Below are 10,804 nucleotides of genomic sequence, written 5' to 3'. Positions count from 1 at the left end.
GATGAAGTTATTTCTCAGTAATCGGTCTTTAAGCCTATCTCTGTGTAACTGAAATACTTTAGAAGTTGGTGTTCCTAGTCTAAAACCAATTATTCAATTTTGCTTCAAATTCTGTGACTCATATTACCCATGAGCACAAAGACATTAGTAATATCGCTTAAATACGAGATGGGCATAGAGATTCTAGATCACGCTGCTCTTTGAATTTGTTGCCCAAGGACCATTTGAAGCAAAGGTAATTGAAAAGACACAGTATAATTTGGACTGATTCTATCGCACTAGGTAAAAGGATTGTTTTGGATAATTTAATGAATAGGTCCACTTATCAAAGGAAGAAATAAAGCCAAGGGTTTGAATCCAGAAGGAAAAAAATACAAATAAGAAACATGAAAAAGGGAAAGGGAGATAAGCTGCCTAATTTCAGGCAAAATGAAATAGCGTGAAGATAAATCAGAGTTGAATTTCAAATACATATGTATAAAATAGTTGAAGAGTGACATAAAGGGATATGACTTTCTTCAGATGATGGGACAGGTCTTAATAGGAATATGATGAAGTTGATTTTTCTTCCAATATTCAATTCCAGAGTACAGTGATTTAGTTTGAAACTCCTAAGGTAAGTTAATTTGAATTAAATGTAATTTAAGGCCATATAAAGCTGTGCTTTCAGAATCAGCTGGCCAGTAAAGATCACATTGATTTGCTTCATTGAATTTATTCATATTGCGTTTATGCTCTACCAATCCATTATGCCTTTCAAGATTTTTCCTATATCATTTCCTTCTTGAAAACTTGCAATTGTCAGTAACAGCATCCAGACCATGTGAAGACCTGGTAGATCTCATGGGGGGTAGAAGTTCAAGGTGGATTTATTTGTATATTACATAAGAAATCTCACTTGAGCCAGTGGTGTTATATCTCTGATCCTAAGTATGATACGACATTGGTGTTTGAAGATTTGTGGGTAGAGATCACAAGTTCAAATAACTTCGGGGACCAAACAGTACAGGTTGAACTGTGAGATCACAAGGAAGAGTAGTAAGTATATGCAATGTTATGAGCCACAGAATGCATGTCTTGACTAAAGACAGCTGTTTTTTTAAAAAAATATTATTTATTTATTCATTTTTTAATTTATTTGGCTGCGCTGGGTCTTAGTCGTGGCACACGGGATTTTCGTTGCTGCATGAGGGATCTTCATGGTAGCATGTGGGATCTTTTTTATTTTTCTGTAGTTGTGGCACATGGGATCTTCGTTGCAGCATGCAGGATCTTTAGTTGCGGCATGGGAACTCTTAGTTGCGGCATGCATGTGGGATCTAGTTCCCTGACCAGGGATCAAACCCCGGGCCCCATGCATTGGGAGCGCAGAGTCTTAACCACTGGACCACGAGGGAAGTCCTTAAACACTGTTTTTAAGGCACTGATGTAGGTTTACAAAACCTGGATCTAGAGACAGAATTTAGTCTGACCACTATTCAACACCTCTAACTAAACAGTCTATTAATAACGGGAATAAGACTTAGAAAAAACTAAAAATGATCTCCTAACCCTTCAATTCCAGACTCTTCCTTCAGAATGAAATTTCTTATCCTTGCTGGCCTTTTGATAACTGCCACTGCTCTGCCCATCCCTGTGAGTACTGTTCCTCAGTTTCCCACTCCATTTCCATTCTAGAGACATCGTATTTCTGGGCTAGAAAGTGTTACCTTTATCTTTTCATTTCACAGAAGAGGAAAGTGGACTCCAGGAAAGTTGTAGAACCAGGAATTTACCACTCTTCTTCAGCCCAAGGGTCTTCCCAGTACAAATCCCAGTTCTACATGCTATTTGCAAGCTGCATGACCTTCAGTGAGGAACTAACCCATGGCTTCCCAGACTGTAAAATGAGTTGTAAGAACTACCTCAGAATTGTGCAAGGATGATAAAAATGCATCTAACGCACTTAACAGTCCTAACTGGAACATAGGAAGCTCTCAAATAAACTTAGCAATATAGAGCAAGTATTCCACAGTGACCTAAGTCTTAATTAGGCAGTTTGAATTGAGTTTCGTTTACAATACCCTTACCCCAAACCATCTCATGTTGATTATAGACATGCGTCCCCATCTATACAAATGAGATCTATGAGTTTAAGCTCTGCTTAAACTGACTAGGTAGGGTACCTAGTAGGCAGGGTACCTGTAGGTAGGGTACCTAGTAGGCAGGGTACCTAGTAGGTAGGGTACCTAGTCTGACTAGGTAGGGTACCTAGTAGGCAGGAACACCTGTCCCCTAAACATTTTGTAACAAAGGAGCCTTCAGAGAAGTGAGGGAGCTTTCAAAATCTGTATTTGGGGATACAAACTTTAAATTTACACTTCCATACTCTCTCCACTTTGAACTGATAAATGCTGAGAATTAAACTGAGAACACTGTTGATTTGAAGATGAAGAGGCATGCAATATGTAATTAATCTTACAAAATGTAAAAAAAAAAAAGAGAAAACATTCTTTGGAAATAAGTTTAAAGGTAAGAAGTACAAGTTCTAAATCACTGGACAAAATTAATTCAACTTTTCCCTATTCCAGGACAGCTACGTCACTGATGCGTATAATGCTCAATAGTGGCTTGTTACCTAGTCTCATTCAGAATAAAATCTCTTTGTAATGAATAACGTATTGCCATATGTTGCTTTACCTTGTTGCTGTTATTGTTTTACAAGCTTGAACAGTCTGGAGGAAGTTCCAGTGGTCAGGTAAACTTCTGGTTGTATTTTCAAATGACATGTTCATCATTTTAAAAGTTTTCAAATGTTTGGAATGACTGACATCATGTTTCTTATTATAGAGATTTAACTTTTACCTACCACAAGGACCACCATTTTTTCCTCAGATCCCATCTCTCCCACCTCCACAATTGCCCCTGGTAAGCATGGGTTTGGGGAATCTCAAACTGCAAAAAGTATTTATTAGTTGGATGATGGTTATAACATTTTACAAATTTTGACACAGAAATATAAGAGGCCACCAGGCATCAGCTATTCACACTACCCTCCCTGCATAGCTTGTGGTGAAGTGTGACAAAGGAGTAGCAACTTTCCCTCTAAAACTTCAGTGACTTCTTCCAATGTCTCTCTACACTTGCTATCAAACAGATGTTTACACTGAATTACCCCGACTATGATGAGCTTAGTTACTCTTCATGAAGGGAATGCTAACCTTTTTCTATATTACCTGTTCTTTTTCTTTTTGTAAATAGCCTTGCTGTTTTCTTTTCTCTAAAGTTTTTTCCCCAGCTCTCCAGCTTTTTTTCACAGGTCAAACAATATAATTATTTTGCTCTTCTTGTACCCTTTCCAATCTCTCCTAATATCTGAATTCTTATAATATCTTTTTAATAAAGGCCAGGACAATGCTAAATACATAATAGAGTTACCTTTTTGGTACAGACCGCATTCATTTGGTTAATATTTACTGAGTGTCTACCAAATAATGGGGTCTACAGTGAGTGCTGGAAAAACAAAAAGTATAAATAAGTTCACAATCTGATGAGGAAGAGAGATTTATAAATGAAAAAACAATGTAATTTGGTAAGTGCTTCTAGATGCAAATACAAAACCAGCTGACTTAGGCTATGTGTCAAAGAGCTCCTAACAGAGGAAGGGTAGCCAGGCCAGGTCATGAGAAGTGGAAGGGGCATTCCAGGCAGAGGGAACAGCAAGTGCTGAGAAGGACATGGCAACCTGGGGAAAGAATGAACAGGGCAATGAGGCTGCCACACAGGTTGGGACATGTTAAATAAACAGTATTTAGGCAATGATGTTTTGAAAAGTTCATACACATTTTAAAATAGCAACTTGTTTAACTTCTTGTCTATCATCTAAAAGTTTTAAAATATGAACACAATTTTGCATAGTTTTTGTTTTTATATCTAAATGTAACAAAACACCTTCCCTTTGCTTATATTTAATTTCGAACTGCTTACTTCTCAACTTTAAGTAGTCTTTTAGAAGTTGTCACTGAAGCTACAGTCCTCAATGGAACATTCTTTCCCTTTAATGTTTTCACATGGCCTAACTGTTAGACACTACATTTCTAAGTTCTTGCATTTATAATTAATTGCTAATTATTTTGGTTCTAGTCAGGGTAAGGTGCGTTGGTTCTTTTCTTTTTCTGAAATCCATACGATTTGGATTTTGCGTTAATTTGTAAATTAACACAAAATTCTGGAGTCTTGGTTTAGAATTTAGGAATTGCTACTAACGTCCTATGCTTAAAATTATGTAAATTTTTGTGGCAATAAAAAGAATCACTAGTATATGAAACAGAAGCTCTTCCTTCCACCAGATGGCCGAATAGTATGAAAAATCAGGCAAAGATGGCTTACTGTAGAAAAACTGAAGGATTTGCAAGAACTATCAACACAGAAGACAGATTCCTAGGCTTTAGGTTTGACTAATTAAGCAAAATAAGCATAGTTCTCGAAAGAAAAACATGATTTGAAATTCACTAGAATCTAATCTCCATTAACTAGAAGCTGAACTCCCTGAGAGCACGTAATTGCTCAATAAATACTGATGGATGGAGGGATGGATGGATGGAGGGATGAGTAAATGAACATATGAGAAAGCTAAAACAAAATGTAGCACCTTATTTTATTCACAATTCACTTTTTTCCTCCTTTTTGTAGATTCCAATTCCTTTTCCATTTCCTAATAATCCAAATCAGGTAATTATACTTAAAGTTTCCTTTAAGAAAGTATTTAAATGAATACAAAACAAAAACTTGAAAATTCTTTAGATTTATTTGGAAAGAAGTTGATACCAAAAATAATGGTTATTATTCTCCTTTGGGGACAATTAGTGATTGATATTTTGTCTGATTTGAGTCATTTAATGTAAAAATCTCATATATCCTTGAAACCTGAGACCTGAAACTTTCCTTGATCATGTGGAGGGAACCCAGGAGACCAGTAGAAAAGCATTTGAAGTCAAATAATCTGGGGATGCAAGCTCTGTCATTTAACACTTTGGAGTAATCTTAAACTCCTTTGTGTCTTACTTTCCTTTAGAATACAAAATAGTGAAAAGGAATGATTTATGAAGTCCATTTCACCTCTAAAATTTTGTACTTATATTTGCTATTAATGGGGGGAAAATTCATTCTTACTGAAATGGAATCTGTCCCAGAAGTCTTTGAACTAGATTTAAGGTTATGGTCAAGGTATAAAAGGATTATTTGAATTTTACTTTTGACAGGATTTTAGTAAATGAGGGGAAATTACAGAGAACAAGACTGACTCAGTCACAAGCAAAAAAATAAATTGTGTGTAACACAGCATATTAATTCTAAATTTTTAAATGATACTTTGGTTACAACTATAGGAGATGATATTATTAAAGTTTTTTTTCATAAAGAAGTGATCCCTGGGAATTCCCTGGCGGCCCAGTGGCTTTCACTGCTGGGCCCGGGTTTGATCCTTGGTCAGGGAACTAAAGATCCCGCAAGCCACCATGTGGTGCAGCCAGAAGAAAAAAAAAAAAAAAAGGGATTCCCAAATACAGCCTTTTTTCCAACCTCGTAAGCATAAGTTTAATTATCTTTCCGAGAAGTCCCTGCTACGTTTGGAGTCCACACACATACACACAGAAATGTGGACTAGTGTTTCCTGAGATAGTAGGTTTGAAGGGGGTGGGTGGGTACTAAAGGGTGGAGGGGTACTTAAAATATTAGTGAATGTGAATCTTACTGATGTAATTTTATAAATGCTAAGAATTCTAAAAAGCATGTTTTCATTAATCAAGCTAACAGAAAATATATAACATAGAAAAGATAGATAAAATACTGCGTTACAACTCCCTGATTATTTGATTGTCTTTCCTCTTTTCTAGGTCCTGACACTTAATGATCTTAAAGCGGTAAATACTGCTCTGTTGATCTATAAAGTTTACAAAAATATTACTTTCGACACTCCATTTAAGATGAGCCAGTTCATCAGCAAAATTACTGTATTTATTAGTCCAATTCATTTGGAAACAAAATTAAGAACAGCTGTTAAATTCAAAGCCAAAAAAACTAACTCGATACATGCAAACAGTTCTACATTCATTTATTCAACTCATCCAAACTATAAATTGACAAAACAACGTCTTCTATCATTGCTAAGGAAGAAGGTGAAGAGTCTTAAAAGACTTAAGAACTACAGAATAAATTACTTTAGCAGAGATGAAACAGACTAGTTTATTTCTTCACTAACGAAGCACACTAGCTTAAATGCATAACACATTAAAGATGATCAAATCTAAATCCCAACACAATTTTTTTTTACTGAACTGCACATAATTCAACTATTTAACAAGGCCCTTTATTGATATATGTTATTCAGAATATTAGTTTATAAAAACACAGGAGAAATACTTGAAGGGAGTTACAAAAGAGAACACTAAAAGTTTCATTTCCCATATACTTTTCACACTTAAACATTTTCTGAAATCAAGATACATCTTACAACAGATGCATTTAACCTAGAATCTCCTTTTTCTTTAAGATTCATCATTAACTAAATGGTACACTTTACAGTTGATGGTATCTCAGAGACCTGCAGTATTCGTAAAAATGTCAAAAAGTTAGGCCTAAAAAGTTAGGTGTAAACCATTGCGTGCCTGAGGTAAAAATTTTCAGGATTCTTCACTACAGATTATTTAAAATCAATCACCTTGAAGAATATTTAAGTGTGCCAGAAACTTTAAGGTCAAACTAAATAAGAAACAGAGTCAAAAAAAAAAACCTAAGTCAAGTTCAAATAGCTAATTCTTCCCACAATCCGCTGTTTAAGAGATTCTATAGTCCATTTCCAAATGACAAATTGTAAAAATTCTAGCATCTTTTAATTAGAATGTATTATATATATATGAATATGAATATATATTCTAAAAATGTTTTAGGAAACTACCGTCAATAATTAATTATTGATGATTACAAAATTAGCAAGTTCATTTACATCAAAACATGGCTAAAAGAGCCCTGGCCTGTGATGGGAAAGCCTAGATTGTAAGCTCACCTTTAAAATTAAATTAGCTCTGGGCTCCCCTGGTGGCGCAGTGGTTGAGTCCACCTGCCGATGCAGGGGACACGGGTTCGTGCCCCGGTCCGGGAAGATCCCACATGCCGCGGAGCGGCTGGGCCCGTGAGCCATGGCTGCTGAGCCTGCGCGTCCGGAGCCTGTGCTCCGCAACGGGAGAGGCCACAACAGCGAGAGGCCCGCATACCACAAAAAAAAAAAATTAAATTCGCTCTGTGACCTTGGGTAAATGTATTAATTTACCTCCAAAGTCTCTTCCAGTGAAACTACTGACTCCTCAGACATATGACTCATTCAAATTACCAAATCTGAATACTTATTTATACTTTATTTTTCTGAACTTTATTGAAAGTGCTGTTGGCCACAAGCCATCCAGAAAGGATCCTGACAGAGTAACCTATAGAACTGCCATATCTTCACAGTGATAAGAATTGTTTTCTCCCAGTGATTGTGGTTAAACCAAGAAGCAGGAAAATGCACTCTAAGGGAACAAATGCTACCTCAGGGCAATTGTTCTTGCCTAAGAACAAGCAGGACAGTGTTTAGCTTACATATTGTTGCACACATGCTAGTATGGACAGCTCTACAAATAGAGGGATTCACCTTGACATAGTGGTCAATTCCTTGAGCAAGCTGCCAGTCTCTTAAAACAGGACCACAGGAAAGCTATAAAACAATACTTATCCAGTGAAATTGCTTGTGTAAGCAAACCCTCGAAGCAAAGTCATAGCTGTCCTAAAATGTTGGTTCAAGTATCATTCACAGAGGGAATTCAAATAATTTAAGAAAGATAGCACTTGTATGGAAGTGTTTACAGTGAGTTTCTCAACCATTCACATCAATTTTCTATATTTCAGATACAGTGAATACTGTTACAAGGCAGTTACAAGAAAATATTTCTGTGAATTAAGGGAATTTAAATCTAAATATTGCATATTCATTTAAAAATCTTACCTCAAGGGCTTCCCTCGTGGTGCAGTGGTTGAGAGTCCGCCTACCGATGCAGGGGACACGGGTTCGTGCCCTGGTCCGGGAAGATCCCACATGCCGCGGAGCGGCTGGGCCCGTGAGCCATGGCCACTGAGCCTGGGCATCCGTAGCCTGTGCTCCGCAATGGGAGAGGCCACAACAGTGAGAGGCCCACGTATCGCAAAAAAAAAAAAAAAAAAAAAAAAAAAAAAATCTTACCTCATGTAAATAAAACACAAAGCAGTAAAAATGGAATTAATTTTTCAATAAAAACAAAGATTTTCATATAGAAAGTATTTCAGCTTATATATGTACTAAGTTAAAAATAAGCTAAAAGGTAAACCCATTGATATCACTGATCATTGATTTTTCTTCTTTCACAGTTAATCATTTCTGTTTTGAACCAACTTGGGGTAAGTCCACAACTTTTAAGCTATTATCAACTACAAATCTACCTAATGGACTGAAGATAGTATCTTATTTTTTTTAATATTTAGGGCTTCTTTGGGGTAAAATTTTTTTGCTATGGTTATATTGATAAAAGCAAGTGATATTTAATCTCAGAAAAGGTAAGAATAATTCTTCTGAACCATAAAACCATATGGCAGAATGGAGCCCAAGTGATTTACCCAAATTAAATCTCATGAGTTATAAACTTGATTTCCTCCAGGATCTTTTTTTTTTTTTTTTCTGGCTGCGCCGTGCAGCACGTGGGATCTTAGTTCCCCGACCAGGGATCAAACCCGCGCCCCCTGCATTAGAAGCGTGGAGTCTTAACCACTGGACCACCAGGGAAGTCCCTCCTCCAAAATCTTTAGATCAGAATTTCTGCAGGTCTAAAACTGTATTCTTTTCATAATGCCCAGAGCATTTGACAAAATTTCAGTTTATAGAAATTAGGTTAAGAAATTTCAAACAGTAAATTTTACCTCAAGCTTAGTTTTGTCTTACGGACAATTCATAGCAAACAGTGAGAAAAGCCTGCTGTGAAACTACCAAATCTAGAAATGCTCTAATCTCAAGGCAAGCCAACAAGTCTCCTCAACACAAAAGCATCAGCTCTCTTGATAGAAAGGCTACAGACCTTGAGACTTCTGCTTTGATTCTCATCCAAGTTTGCTTTCATCTAAAATATATACAGAAGAGAGAGAGAGACCAAAAAGGTATATTCCTTTTTAAAATATCTGAATTAATGTCAATGAAATGTCAGTATGTATTTTAACCTACCTTGAGAGAAGATGATGAATCAAAATATTCTCAATCTTAATTTTGAGAAAGAAATTGGATTTCACGCAAGTTTTCCTTCTGAAAAGTTTCATTGCCCTAAAGTGTTTATTCTGTGTTTCTTACCAATTCAAATGCTCTTACCAGCCCATCAAGGGTGAAGTGGGAGAAATTAAGCTCTATGTTGCAGAAAAGACAGTTGATGGTTCAATTTCTCAGCATTTAGGTATAACAGAACCACATTATTTGCTACCTCCCAACATTACATGATTGTACCCATACTAATCCATCAACATTAAATAAACATAATATGGGAGACATGGGTGGAGGCAAAGAAAAAATATGGCAAAAATACCTTCATATAGTAACTATAATCTGTATTGTTTATTTTGGCAGAAATAATTCTCTTACTACTATGTCAGAAGTTATATACGGTTAGTAAAATCTCCAAATATCTTTTGAGCATTATTATACATTTTTAAATACTTCTATCCTAAGAGTTTAACAGCTTCAGATTGTGCCCATATTGGTAAGTTAATAATATGATTAAAGGAGGTGTAAAGAAGACCAAATTAATTACAAGTGCTTTCTTCAAATGATGTGTTTTGAAATCAGTTTATTTATTCAAACTTCACAAATATTTTAGAAAATAACAGCAACCAACCTAAGTCCTTATACTGTAGGACAGAGTAGCATTTAGCCTCTAAAAGTGGTTAGAAATTTTAGGGGCCCTCTTTAGCATGTTTAGTATCTCGCTTCTATTTGAGTTTGAAATGCTTTGAAATCTCAAGAACACCTGCAGGCAAGACACCCTGACTGCAGCCGCTCATCCTTAGGTTAAGATATTATCAATAAATTGTCTCTGAGCCAAAATTATGTGAACAAGTTTAACAAGGCTCGCCAAATCAGATGTGGCCCTTACATTTCAAGTCACAAACCATAAATGGATTACTATGGATAACATGAGTATTGCTTAAGTAATATAAATCTTCCAAACTACAAACTTAAAGTAAGAAATCATAAAAGCTTCATAAACGTAGTAGGGAATACAACAGACAGAGAATTGGCTCTGGAACCCTGCAGACCGGGATTCAAAATCCAGCTCTGTTGCTTACGGAGTAAACCTTGGGGCAACCTTTCTAAATATCATTTTCATCTGTGAAATAGGAAAAATACCACCTAACTTCGCAGGATTGTTGTGAGGATTAAGTGATACGATGTAGATATTCAGTAAATGCTATCTATCACTGTTTTAACTGTCTCTTGAAAAAAATATTCCTTATATCTGAAATATAAGTTAATATGAAGGCAATATCACCTAGTGATACAGGAGCAGATATTCCTCCAGAAATGTCTTAAACTAAAATTTTAATCTGGTTTTTTTCTATTATAGATGGTGCTGGATACTTACAGTTAGAAGATTATCTACTTCTACCCTATCTGTAGGGTATAGTAGTTTTATCATTTTGCATACTTTGTAAATGTTCCAATGAAAACTACAAAATGCCACAAAAAATTATCTGCGGATCACGTGCTTTACTCATTCTT

General features: G+C 35.9%; 1 protein-coding gene across 1 annotated transcript; it reads left to right on the top strand.

Annotated features, from left to right (window-relative positions):
• The first annotated feature begins 1,578 nt into the window (after positions 1-1,578).
• Positions 1,579-10,673, top strand: SCPPPQ1 (secretory calcium-binding phosphoprotein proline-glutamine rich 1). Its single transcript, XM_060011907.1, has 4 exons — positions 1,579-1,635; positions 2,705-2,737; positions 2,830-2,907; positions 10,650-10,673. Exons 1-4 carry the CDS (start codon positions 1,579-1,581, stop codon positions 10,671-10,673), a joined length of 192 nt encoding a protein of 63 aa, XP_059867890.1.
• Positions 10,674-10,804: the final 131 nt, after the last annotated feature.

This window comes from Delphinus delphis, chromosome 5 (assembly GCF_949987515.2).
Source record: "Delphinus delphis chromosome 5, mDelDel1.2, whole genome shotgun sequence".
NCBI lineage: Eukaryota > Metazoa > Chordata > Mammalia > Artiodactyla > Delphinidae > Delphinus > Delphinus delphis.
Note: the sequence above shows the minus strand (reverse complement) of the source record. Positions and strands in the feature narration are given on the sequence as shown.

Bases quoted from the DNA above. Each gene is read 5' to 3' on its own strand.
- SCPPPQ1 (XM_060011907.1), top strand. From the start codon at position 1,579: ATGAAATTTCTTATCCTTGCTGGCCTTTTGATAACTGCCACTGCTCTG. The intron at 2,738-2,829 runs GTAAACTTCTGG...TTCTTATTATAG, and splicing joins GAGGAAGTTCCAGTGGTCAG to AGATTTAACTTTTACCTACC. The intron at 2,908-10,649 runs GTAAGCATGGGT...TTTCTATTATAG, and splicing joins CACCTCCACAATTGCCCCTG to ATGGTGCTGGATACTTACAG.